Here is a 14062-nt window from a genome sequence, read left to right as displayed (position 1 = left end):
CATTTGTTTTCATGCATTATGAACCAAACATACCTTGAGAATTGTGTAGCAACGCTGATGCAGAAACATATCTTGTTTAATCCCTGAGTTGAGTGGTTTTGCTGAAAAACAATTATAAAAATTATGACCTTGGGAAAGCTGGATCCAAATTACACACAAATCTTTCTGAACAATAAAGACAGGTTTAATCAACATGAGCTAGATCACTTTCACCTAGCAGCTGGGGGATGGTGCAGCAATTGATTATACTGCCTGGCAGGGAGAACAGTGATTACATCATCCTCTGGTGCAGTGCATAACTAATGTGAAAGGAAAAGCCCAAGCCCAGGTAAAGGAGGCATGGAGCTTCATTATCATAATTTTAATAGTTTTTTCATCCAAACCACTCAGCACAGGGATTAAACAAGATATGCTTCAGCATCAGTGTAGCTACAGCATTCTCAAGGTATGTTTGCTTCATAATGCATCAAATCAAATGGTAGGTTTCCTTTAATACATTTGCAATGTACATTTTGAAATGTTGCACAGAATGCAGATACAAGGTTACACTTTTAACATTATAGATGTGATGGACGCAAGGCCCTCCACATTCCGGTTGGGTTTCAAAATGCAATAGAAGCAGAACGTCTGACCGAACCCTTAGTGCAATTTTTACACTCTACATTTGATCAATGTGTGCAGAAGCGTAACTACAGGGGTAGCAGCCATAGCAGCTGCTATGGGGCCCAAAGGGTCAAGGGGTCCCAGCATCTGCAGTATTGGCTGTGCATATGCTGGATGTGTGTATATGGTGTTTATATGCTCTGTGAGTATACAAATGTATATACAGTATATGTATATATTTTTTTTTTAAGGGGCAAGTGGGCCCCATTCAGAAGTCTAACATGGGACCATGTCTCTCCTAGTTACTCCCCTACATGTGTGATGTTTGTCCACCTTTGCAGTCATTTTAAGGCTTTTATGCATAGAAAATAGTTTTCAACATAAATCATTTTTTGCTACAGACCCTCTGCGTCCCCAAGATACATAAGTGAATCTCAATCTGCTTTTCACACTTACATTTCTGCTGAATTATATCTTGCTTGCAGGATAAATATTTTAAATTACAGAGAATTCAGTGTAAAGGAGAGTGGGGACAGTAAGTCACAGAGACTATGTCTATGACCACCAGCTCAGAGAATGCTGCAAATTACAGACAGAGACTGCAGATATTGGAACAGTTCAAAAATCTACATTACAAGTCATAATATCCCCAGAAACTGCATTATTTCTCATATGCACATACAGTCTATTGAAAGGTTAGGTGCATTTGAAGGCCACAGCGGCAGAGCTTGATCTATGTTGCAATTTTGTTGTAGTCACACTGCAAATTAGCATTTTGTAATATTTCATTGTGAGTTGTTTATGGAATTGAGTAAACGTGATACAAGTCTGGCTACATTCACACGACCGTATGGGGAACGTACATCCCTTTGCCTCTCCATGGCGCCGGACATATGTCCGCCCGGCTACGGCCCAGTGGACATACGTTCGTGTGAATACAGCCTAAGGCTTAAAGAAAATCTACCATAAAAATCCATCATGATAAACCAGGGACATTACTCATAGACCCAGGCAGCGTGACTGTGATAATCTTCTTTTTTTGTTATCCATGGCTTCCTTCCTTTTAAAATCAACTATTAAAATTATGCTAATGAGTAGAGCCCCTCCATTATGCAGTGGGAGGAAGTGACTCCTCCCTCCCACTGTGTTCTGAAACTTCCTGTGCTGCAGTGAAATTACATCAGGAAGGAGGGGGAAGTGCTGTGGGAGCAGGGAAGAGGGGGAGACAGTCTAACAGCCTGTGAAGTTCCAGCCTTTAAGACTTATTTGCATAATTTCAAACATTGAGTCCATGGATAACAAATCTAAGAAGATTACCACAGTCACAGTTCCTCCATCTATGAGTAAGTGTTCTTGGTTTAAAGATGCCAAAACGTCGGTCTTGACAAATGCCCCTACAGTGTTCAAACTATTTGCATATCATGTTGTGTTACTACACAACCTTATTAACTGCAATTTCTTGTGATCTTGGGCCATATAACAACCAAGTGACAATGTACTTGTAGCCTCCCGTGTGTTCAACAATCTAATAACTTCTGGGCTTTTATTTTTTAGGAGATAGATCTCTTGGTGGACCCTGACTGGGCAGATTTGAATAGTGCTCCTGGTGGTGAAGACGCCTTGGAATGGGATGAGACTGATATCACAACAGAAGCCATATGTGATGATCAGGATACCGAGCAGATAAATGCAGAGACATTTGTATCAAGTGGAAGACGCTGCTCAGGACAAGTTGTTTCAGATCAAAGTCCCGAGCAAAATTCCTTCCAAAACCCCGGCGTGTATCAAGTCTACAGTGTTCATGAAATGGAGCTTTTCGGGACAGGCATAGATCCTTTACCTAAAGAAGTGTCAAAGAAGTCTAGCACCCTTGCACCTCTCCCTCTTTCTCTTCTACAAGGATTTCCATTCTTATCTTTGCCAGACCTAGCTAATGGGTCGACTCAGTCTTCACATTTCCATCCAACAAAACATCAGAAGGATTCATGTGGCCATTCTGAGAGCGAGAGTGGAATTGCAAGTGGAGAAGGTTTGACCGCTGCCAATTCAGAAGGATGTTTATCCTTTGATGGGGACATTCCACTAGGGTTTTTGGATCAGAATGTGGATGTGGGGCAAACCGGGGTAAAAGAAATAGGACATACACAGTATTCCAGAACAAAGCCACAAAGTCCGCTCACGATTTTTGATTCTTCGCAATTTCAAGCCGATAAACACAAATTTGTGATGCTGGAAAAGACACAGAGGCCAATGCCTAGTTTTTGTCTCCAAAGAATTCCAAGTCAGGGTGGTACAAACAGGACAATGCTTACAGCTAGCTCAGAAGACCATAGCCCAGTAGATGCAGTTGAAGACCTTATAGAAGTACTCAGTCCAGAAAACACTCCTCCTAATTCATCCTCGCTGGAATCTCTATCAGGGGCAGGTGAAGCCTTAGAATCTGCAGTTCTTAGGCGAAGTATCTCTCTTGAGAGTTGGCCTGCCTCATATAAGAGTAATGAAGACCTTTTTAGTCAACAAGGGTCAGCTGATGTTACCCCCGGTAGTGAGCCAGGAGAAGAGTTGAGTAAGCGCACCTTAGACCTACTGAAAAGATTGGAAGACATTGAATGTCCATCAGAACAGAAAATGAAGCGTAGTCTTTCCGATGACATTACTCTAAGGAGTGGGTCTCGGAAAACATCACTTACTGGTCTTCACTCCCCACAAGATAAAGAATCATCAGGGAATGAAGATGTTGGTTCTGAGTTGACAGAATTGAGTAGCAGTGAGGAACTTTCACTAAGATCGGAAGATATGCTAATGCTAAAAGGCCGGTTAGGATTGCTCAATTCCAATGCTTCTTTCCGTAAGCACTTGAGTCGATCTCTGGGAGGAGAAGAAGGTGAAGCTAATCTAAGCATGATTGTGAATGTATCATGTACCTCAGCCTGCACCGATGAGGAAGATGATAGTGACCTGCTATCCAGCTCTACCCTCACGTTAACTGAGGAAGAGGAGGAGGAGGAGGAACTTGAAGAGCAAAATTTTAGTTTGGGAAGTGAAGATGAAGCTGGGGATGGCACAGGCCTGCCACTAGGGTCCGATTTTATTAGAAGAGAACTCCAGGCCTGGATTAGACCTTCATTTTTCCTTCCAGGAGATAGACGAAAGATGAATAGACTAGTGCAAGACATGACTGGTGCACCAAAATCTGAGAAGGGTTTGCAGTTTTCTACACAAAGGCAGAAAGAAAGCAATGGAAATGGAAAAGATACCAGCAAGGTTATGACTAAAGTAGGCGATGAAGAGACAATAATGAACTCAAGTCAGCTGGTAGATGATATGGAGAATGGAAACATTAATAGTCAAGATATTACCATGAAAGAAAGTCCAATCAAAAGAATCCTCCCTGAAAAAAAGATCAAATCTGGGCCATTCCCATCAATATCAATTACCAAAACAGAAAAACTTCATCCTCAGTGCATGCCTGCCTTGGCTTTCCACAAGCCTCGTGAGCTAGGACCATCTTCAAAAGGGAAGAGCAACTTACGAGTTACAAGTGACTCAGTTACTGATGTGGATATGCTCGATAACAGTACATTGCCAATTGAAAAAGATCAACCTTCTGCTGCTGTTACAGGATCAGCAGATGAGGGGTCTTGTTCTTGTCATAGCTCTATACATGAAAGGTCTAGCAGTCCAGATTGTTCCGTACAAGACTTTGTAAAGGAAATTCTGGGCATGACATCTAATGCTCTGCACAGATCATCACCACAAGATGGCCAGAAGCAAGGGACTGGGGCACAGATCAGGGAAAAAGTGCTGGAACATTCTCGGAAACAGCTCGACAGAGGTGACTTTTACTCTTATTTATCTCTTTCTTCTCATGACAGCGATTGTGGAGAGCTCAGTGGATCGGCCAGGGCTGCAACACCACAGATGCCTGTAGAGGGATCTACAGAAGATCAAATAGAGATTATGTTTGAGGCATGTCCAGAGGAAAAGACTAAAGAACAGACAAGTGATGAGTCTTCTGAACTTAAAGGTTCTTCCAAGTTGTCATCCTCACAACCAATATTAAAAGCCTCACCAGTAAAAGATACTACTGTTAGGAGCTCTCAGAGCAGACCTTCAATCTCAGGGCAACCATCTACCAATAGAGCTTCTGCCCGGAAATTTCAGGATCACTCAACTGTTGCTCCAAAAGGAGCCAACAACAAAGTCTCCTTTAAGAAACTGCCTTCCACGAAAGAAACTCGTCCAGAAACAAAAGGCAAAAGTTCTGTAAAGCCTGCAGTCTCAAGCCTGCCTATTCTGCACAAGAGGGTCAGAGACCAAAGGACAATGGCAACAAGTGGTGCAAACCTTGGCACAGGGCATCAGAAGGTAGGTACATATTCATATGGACATACTGTGGTTGATATGTATTAGCAAAATCAATCCTATCAGTACATAATGGGTCCTAGACTTCCAGACTTATAACCGCAAATGACTGAATGAAAAAGATTAATAGGCATTGGCTTATACCCCCAACTTTTTTACTGTAATTAAGGATTAGCTCCTATGTTAGAATATACCATCTGCATATGTGACAAAAAGATAAATGCTCGTTTAAATATCATCTAATGATAGACACAGTAAGTAAAGCAAAGCATGAATATGCAATTGCTCATTAGCCGTTATAATTAGCGTTACTGTTGTTAACAGCCCTGGCACAAAAAGTACCATTTATAAATAATCTTAATACGCAGACAATATACATCTGTAAAGTTAAGATTATTTACTATAAGAAATACAAAATCACTCAACCACCCAAGTCTATCAACTAAAAATAAACATAATAAATTAACCAAAATGTATAAAGTGATGTTCTGACTGATGCGGGGGAAAAGTAGGAGCAAGTTCGGCAAATACTTACATTCCTAGGCATTCAATTCCTAAAGAGGGGTTTATAGCTCATGTTTTTAGCCAGAAAATCCCTTTAAAGAAAACCTACCTTCACGGATCTACCTAGTAGGGTACATCCGGTGGCAGCTTCTTGTACGGCAGCCCTATCCTTTTTTTAATAAAACTTTTAGTGCCCCAGAACTTAAAATAAAACTAAAAATCTCATGTTATAAATATTCAGATTTTCTTTGGAAGCTACAGAGGCGGGAAGTAGCCACGCCAAGGAGTGGGAGCTGCGGCTACTCCACGCCCCAGTAGCCTCTTTCGAACCCTCCTACCAGGCAGTCTTCAGGGCATAGGTTGCGTGTACGACGCTGCACATGCTCGGAAGCTACAGCTTCGAAGACGAGGTCACGTCACTGTACCAGAATCCACTCGTCTGCAAACACGGAGTTCTGCGCATGCGCAGGAAGCTCCCACAGGCTCTACCTTATTAGGGTGTAGATCCTTGATTGTAGGTTTCCTTCAATAAAGGTTCTCTGTATCGTTATCCCCTAAGGATAACATGTACAACGCCAAACAAGTATGTGTATTAGGTGTGGTTTGCATCAACACTCAATATGCTTATTGGACTCTCTACTGTCAGGTGGGTGGTCCTGCAGGTGAAGATGTAGTGGAGGTGTCTGGCCTTGGCATTCCTACTTATCACAACTCCTACTATCCCACAGCACCACTATGGCTACACTGGATTTTCTATTGGGTGCACGTTGAACAGAAGCTCCATGCCCAGGCCCCTCTACATCTTTAGCTGCAGGATGCTCCTCCTGCCTCGTTCTTCCTGGGACTGAATGCTCCCCACCCCACCATTGGGCCAGCACCCAGTGGTTGGGAAACACTTCAAGAACAAAGAATCCTATGAGGATTCAGACTGACACATAATTGGTCCTTATTTGCCACATAATGGGCCTGAGTTCTTGGAGAAGACAATCCCACTATATACTAACTATATACAGCGCCAAGTATTCACTATATACAGCTCCCCCAGTAACCACTATATATAGTGCCCAGTATTCACTATATACAGCGCCCAGCATTCACTATATACAGCTCCCACCGCAATCGCTGTATACAGCTCCCCCAGCATTCGCTGTATATAGCTCCCCCAGCAATCGCTGTATACAGCTCCCCCAGCAATCGCTGTATACAGCTCCCCCAGCAATGGCCTTATACAGCTCCCCCAGCAATCGCTATATACAGCTCCCATTAATCACTATATACAGCTCCCCCAGCAATCCCTATATACAGCTCCCCCAGCAACCACTATATACAGCCCCGCAGCAATCACTATATACAGCCCCCCCCAGCAACCACTTTATACATGTCCCCCCAACAATCACTATATACAGCCCCCAACATTACCTATATACAGTCCCACAGCATTATCTATATACACCCCCTATATTAACTACATACAGCCCCCATCAAATAACTACATACAGCCCCCCTATAATAACTTTATACAGTCCCCCAATAATAACTATATACAGCCCACTAAAATAACTATATACACCCCCTAAAATAACTATATACAGTGCCCCCAAATAACTATATACACCCCCTATAATAACTACATGCAGTCCCCCTATAATAACTATATACAGCCCCCTATGATAACTATATACACCCCCTATAATCACTACATACAGTCCCCCTATAATAACTATATACCATCCCCCTCTAATAACTATATACACCCCTCTATAATGACTAAATACACTCCCTATAATAACTATATACAGTCCCCCATAATAGCTAAATACACCCCCTATAATAACTATATACAGTCCCTCTATAATAAGTATATACACCCCCTACAATAACTATATACAGTCCCCCTATAATAGCTATTAACACCCCCTATAATACCTACATACAGCCCCCCTATAATAGCTATATACATCCCCTATAATAATTATATACACCCCCCATAATAACTATATACACCCCCCATAATAAATATATATTTTTTAAGGGCAAAGTGGTGGTTCGGCCCTGGTTACACCCAGTAGTAGGTAAGTATCTGTAATATGGGGCTGTAGGAGAATGCTATAGGAGAGAGACACATTATAGGGAGATGGATGAGAGAAGAGAAATATAAAAGATGATATAAATTTATAGATGATAGATATGAGAGATAGATATAGTAGAAGAGAGAAGATCGATTGCTAGATAGATAGATAATAGATAGGTAGATAGAAGATATATAAATAAAAAGACAAAAAGTTAGATAGATAAATGATTAGACAGATATATAGATAGGAAATAGACAAACTATAGGAGATACATTAGATGATAGATACTGTATATAGACAGGAGATAGATGAGAAGCATCTTCACCCGGCATTCAACCAAGGGGTTTTAAAAGAGCAATACATCCTCTGGCCATGCCATGGGGCACATGCCCAGTTTTCCACCCCCAAACACCAGCCCTGGGCATAGGTCAGCACACTGAGCACCTACTATATAGATAGGTATTGCATGTAAAAAGCCAGAATAAAATGTATTTTTTTTACTACTTTAATGGTTGTAAAACATAATAAAAATCTATAGAAATGCTAAAGAATTGTATAAATATTGTTTACTCATATTTTTACTGTAGAGCAATGTTAAAGGAAATCCACCATTACAATCCATTATGATAAACCAGGGACATTACTCCTAGATCCAGGCACCGTGACTGTGGTAATCTTCTTATATTTCTTATCCATGGCTTCCTTCCTTCTTAAATTACCTTTTAAATTATGCTAATGATCCCAAAGTGCTCCTGGGGACATTATTAGAGCCCCTCTGTGCTATAGCTTCACAGGCTTGATTTTGATGGTAGATTTCCAGTAACATGTGAGATTATACACACAGTGTACAATGTAAAAATGAACGCCAAATACCAATGAGTTTATTTTTCATACATTTTCATTCAGTTTTATATTATTTTGATTCAAGAATTTTCCTTCATTTTTATAGCAGCATGAATTGTTCCATTAAAATGTAATGTGTGTAAAAAAAACTGGTTATGTCTACGTTGCTATGTTATGTCTATAGGAAAGCAGGGATGGCAAAAAACTAGAAAACAGAAGGTTACTTTGAAATTTGTAGGGAAACAGATGAAGTTTGCTGTTCAAAAGTGAGGTTTCCTTGTACATGATTCGTAATGTGATGATAAATGCATATAAAAGCATAAATGGTGCAAAAAATATAGCAAGAAAATACATAAAAAGTTAAACATTGGAAGGGTTTATGATTTATTCTGATGATCACTTTTTTAATCCAATACTTACCCTATAATAATACATCATATGCATTCTGGGTTCTTATAGGTAGGTTCATATCCAGGGCCAGGACAAGGGACTTTGGTGTCGTAGGGAGACGAGACCATAGCTCCCCCCAACCAATAACTTTCCTCCAATGACACTGCCACATGTGTACATATATATATATATATATATATATATATATATGCACTCCCCCCTCCCACACTGACTACAAACAAGTCACTTGCTTTATGTTTATGTTATTAAATTCCACTACTATCCACTCCACCCTTACTGTATGTACTCCTTATTATAGAAGGACACGTAGACCATTCTTCAATTCAGAATAATAATGGTCCCTGAGACTAAGATCCAGCTGAAATCCTATTAGAGCCCTTATTTCAACAAATATAGCGACATTACAATACTACTGTATCACATTCTCGGAATTGTATTTAAAGAAAAGTTTTGTGGGGACAAGACTTTTACCTACTGTTGCCCGATTCAAGGTGGACTTGAATTACTTGGATTCAAGCTTATTAAAGGAAAGGTACACACCTTAATAGTCCTAGCAGTTGTATAAAGGCCGTTCATACAGTTCATATTTCGGTCTGATAACCTATCCTAAGGACACTGTAGGTCCTAAATGTCATCATCCAATAAACCCATTTAGGCCGCCTTCTCACAGATGTATTCAGTCCTTAAAATACAGATGTGTATTTTCCAGACTGAATACATACTGTATATACTCGAGTATAAGCCGACCCAAGTATAAGCCTAGGCCCCTAATTTTACCACAAAAACCTGGGAAAACCTATTGCCTCGAGTATAAGCCGAGAGTGATAAATGCATTGGTCACCACCTCCCCAGTATATAGCCTGCCGGACCCTGCCCCATAGTATATAGCCAGCACCTGCCCCCCAGTATATAGCCTGCCAGCCCTTATCCCACAGTATATAGCCAGCCCCCTGCCACAGTATATAGCCAGCTCCCTGCCCCAGTATATAGCCAGCAGTGGGGGAAGCCGTAAAGGTGAGTTTTGATATTGTTTTTACTCGAGTATAAGCCGAGTTTTGGTTTTCAGCACATTTTTTTGTGCTGAAAAACTAGGCTTATACTCAAGTATATATGGTATGTGAGAACAGCATTATCTTGGGACCATGGCTCCAATTATTATAGTCATCTATGATTCTAGGACTCCCTGCAGGAGTCCTGTCATGTACTTACAGTCTCATAGCATCATAGATGACTGTGATAGCAGAATCCCATAGCAGTGTCCACTCAAGGAATAGCAGCCAAAATATGGTCCATATTTTACAGACTGAATATGTGAAGGCGGTCTTAAAAATTTTTACAAAAAGTACAGTATATTGAAAAGATACATAGTAACTTTTCTGAAAATTAAAGATAAAATAACCCTTTTTCTCTTTTTTTTCAGAGACCATTAAATGGATCCAAAACCAACAAGGACTTGTGATTGCCTTCTCTTTGCTAGGGCGCATCCTCTGCAAAGTGGAAGGTGGCGGTGCTGTGTGTGCCGCTCCCCTGTCTATGCTTCCTCTCGTACGGCATCTTGGGTTTTCATCCATTTGCTCTTTGTGAGAAACTAAAAACTGACACTTTGAGTCCGGGGGTATCAAACAGGGTAAAGATGACAAATTGCCCTATGCCCGGCAATCGGTATCAACATTGAGAACGAGCCTTGCATTTCTTGGTAACAAGAGGACAAAAAGAGACCTCATATGTCGGCTTTTGGGAGTCAATATAAAGCTACAAGCTCCGGGTTTTTATAACCAGTCATTTCTGAGGCAGTAGATGAAAATGTGTTATTAATGATGGACGCCGTAAGAACGGACTGAGGATGAAAAGTGATTACATTTTACCGATCAAATGATAATGTAGGAAATGTCACGTGTGAGGCTCATGGGAGGTGAACGGATAAGCATGTGAGCACAGGAAAAGTCAGGTTTGAAAACTGGGAAAGACTAGAAAGTGCAAAGGGGTTGAAACTGTGGAAAGTGAAAAAGAGGTGAAGAAGACGGTTAGTGTTAGAAGTGAAGTGAAGAAGACTGGAACAAAGAGTATTCTAAAAAATTATCTTTAACGTATCCAGTTAAAAACAGCAGCAACTTGAAGAGAAACACCACTGACACGTTTCAGACCATTCAAATACTTACTCATAACCTCAGTGAAAACACTGCACCGACTCATTTGAGACCATTTAAGTCATAATCTCAGTAAAAACACTATTTCAATGCGTTTCAGACTATACAGATCCTTACCCATAACCACAGTGAAAACACTGTATCAACCCATTTCAGACTTTAAAGATCATTACCTATTACCACAGTGAAAACACTGTATCAACGCATTTCAGACTATAAAGATCCTCACCCATAACCACAGCTAAAACACTGTATCAACGCATTTCAGACTACACAGGTCCTTACTCATAACCTTAGAGCAGAGAAAACTCTGTACTGACACATTTTGGGTCTTTCTCGCTGCCTCATTAAAACAGCAGAACATTTAGGCCCTTTTTTACAACCTTGGTGAATTCCCTATCTTGTTGCATTTTAGATCATTACAGTCTCTGTTCAAGTTAGGTGCTTACAGCCTCCGTGTGAGTTCTAGACTGACGCATTTCAGAACAAATAGGTCTTTACTCATAGCTTCAATAAAAAATACAAAATTCATGTGTTTTAGACCATTGACATCCTTACTCATAGCCTCAGTTAAAACGCAAGATCGTTTCAGACTTTTCAGGACTTTTCAAGTGAATTCAGTAGACTCATGCCATTCACACCAACAGGCCCTTACTCATCACCTCAGTGAAAACACTACACTGACGCGTTTCAGACCATCGAGGTACTTACTCATAACCACAGTCCAAAAATTTGATTTGCACATGGGTCCTTACTCATGACCTCAGTGAAAACACTACACTGACGCGTTTCAGACCATCCAGGTACTTACTCATAACCACAGTCCAAAAATTTGATTTGCACATGGGTCCTTACTCATGACCTCAGTGAAAACACTACACTGACGCGTTTCAGACCATCCAGGTACTTACTCATAACCACAGTCCAAAAATTTGATTTGCACAGGGGTCCTTACTCATGACCTCAGTGAAAACACTTCATTGATGTGTTTTAGACCATCGAGATACTTAAAACCACAGTCCAAAAATTTGATTTACACATTTCAGACCATTGCAGGCCTGATTCATAGCCAACTACTTACAACATACCGTGATGTTTCTCTTTGATATGTTGACATTGGATAATGCAAAAAGGTAATTTTTGGACCTCAGTTGGTGCCAGTTTTTCTTTCTTTTTGGAATTTATAGTCACCTGCACACTGCACAATGATGGGCTGACCAAGTCTTCATATTGTTCCTCCTACCAAATGGGGATTAGGATAGGAAATAGGGCAAGGTCTATGTTGGATTAACCCCTTGTCTGTGGGCATATTTCATAGCAGTATTCAGTAGAAATTCATTTACGTTCCTGAAGGCTGATAATGGCAGGAGATAGGATGTGAGGTGCTGATAGGGACCTAATGGAGAAAATAAAATAATATAATCAATTACACATAGTTATTATGACCTAATATATCACAGCGTGCTAAGGTCTCCGCGTTACAGATTCAGTTAAGTGTGTTAAATCGTTTGAATGCCAAATTAAGCAATTTTCTCGTTTTACACGTTTTTAATAAGAATTTTTGAATACTCCACATGTCCTCAATACCTTGATAACTCAACTCCACGGGGATCCAATGTTACAGATAAGTCACTTATTTCTGGTTCATTAATGGCACCCGATCACTGTGGTAGAATCACAACCTTCTGTATACAAGGCACTTACTGTACAAACACTCAGCTATGTGCAGGCTCTCTTCTCTCAGGTACACCAAAAACTTATCGCTAAACATAGTGTGGAGGTCTATTACTGAGCAACTCATTCTTATAACTAATCCGTGTTTCAATATGCCACGACATGAGCACATTAGAGGTGGTTGTTCGTCCAATTGTGTGGATCCATTTAGTAAAAAGACATTCCCCTAGTTGATGTCCACTACTGAAGGTCAACTGTATAGAGCTACAGGTCATTTAAAGGAAATCTACCACCAGGATGAAGGATTGTAAACCAAGCGCCCTTCCATGCTGGTGTGTGCCCCCTATGGTAGGATACGCTCTTCTTTTAGCTTCTTATGCCTTTGTTTTTACTAAAAAGGTTTTTAAAAATTATGCAAACGAAGCTGAGGGGCTCCAGGCTTCATAGCTGTTATCATTTACATAATTTTTAAAGCCTTCTACTGTAAAAACAAGAGTATAAGGGCTGAATCCTGCCAGAGGGGGCACACACCAGCATGTAAGCGTGCTTGGTTTACAATCCGTCATCCTGGTGGTAGATTTTGCTTTAAGTTACCGAATTATAGACCAGACCTACATAGTAAACACCCCCGTACAAAGACGTTCTATCAATTTCAGTGGGACCAGACAACTACCCTATGGGTTTGGCCACGTTGATAAAAGGAAGCCGCCACTCTTGTCCAATCAGAACACATGTACATTCAAGCCTGTGCACAATAGTCAGATAAGCACACAGCTGTTATTAGGATAGGTTATACATATCAGATGAGTAGGGTTTCAATGACGCCCAAATTAGCTCAGAGGAGTGGCCATGGGTATCTGCCATTGTTCTCTGTTGAGCATTACAGCCCCAAACAGCAGAAGCATCAACAGATCTGATATTGTTGGCCCATCCTAAGGATATTTACCCAAGTATGTCTGCAATGTCATCATGCTGCTCTCTGGCTATCTAAGAAAATAACCCCAGCCAAGTATGACAAATCAGAATATATAAGTGCTTGTGTTCGTTGTGTTCTCTTTTCCAGGATGGTTTGTACATAGCATCAGCATGTGGCTGTAGCTTCTCTATAACTCATTGTAGTTGACAGGTGCATGTGACAAGTAAGCACCATAAGATGGAAAATCTTGAAAAAAGTTCCTTTTGGAATGCATCACAATTAAATTAAAACATAAAATTCATCCAATTCCATGTTCCAAGCCCTTTCATTCTTGGTGCGCCTTACACTAATATGATATAATATTATATAATAATATAATATAATATTTTATGTAATAATTGGAGCAGCTCTCCAATATGGCCGCTCTTGTCTACAACTGAACATCACGTTCAATAAAACTATTGCGGGCAACTTTTTTTTTGTTTTTTTTTTCTTCAATTTTATCACTTCTTACAAGGTGATCAAAA

At 40.5% G+C, this 14062-nt stretch overlaps 1 protein-coding gene across 1 annotated transcript in view; it reads left to right on the top strand.

The window, feature by feature from the left end:
• The window catches only part of AKAP6 (A-kinase anchoring protein 6), a 167136-nt gene extending 153295 nt beyond the window's left edge, over positions 1-13841 (top strand). Inside the window, exons 13-14 of the mRNA XM_072115382.1 lie at positions 2158-4971; positions 10219-13841. Coding sequence (XP_071971483.1) covers positions 2158-4971; positions 10219-10257 — 2853 coding nt within the window. The 3' untranslated portion in view covers positions 10258-13841. The remainder of the gene's footprint in view (positions 1-2157; positions 4972-10218) is intronic.
• Positions 13842-14062: the final 221 nt, after the last annotated feature.

The sequence above is a fragment of the Engystomops pustulosus genome, chromosome 7, assembly GCF_040894005.1.
Source record: "Engystomops pustulosus chromosome 7, aEngPut4.maternal, whole genome shotgun sequence".
Lineage (NCBI taxonomy): Eukaryota > Metazoa > Chordata > Amphibia > Anura > Leptodactylidae > Engystomops > Engystomops pustulosus.
This window is presented reverse-complemented; position numbering and strand designations above follow the sequence as displayed.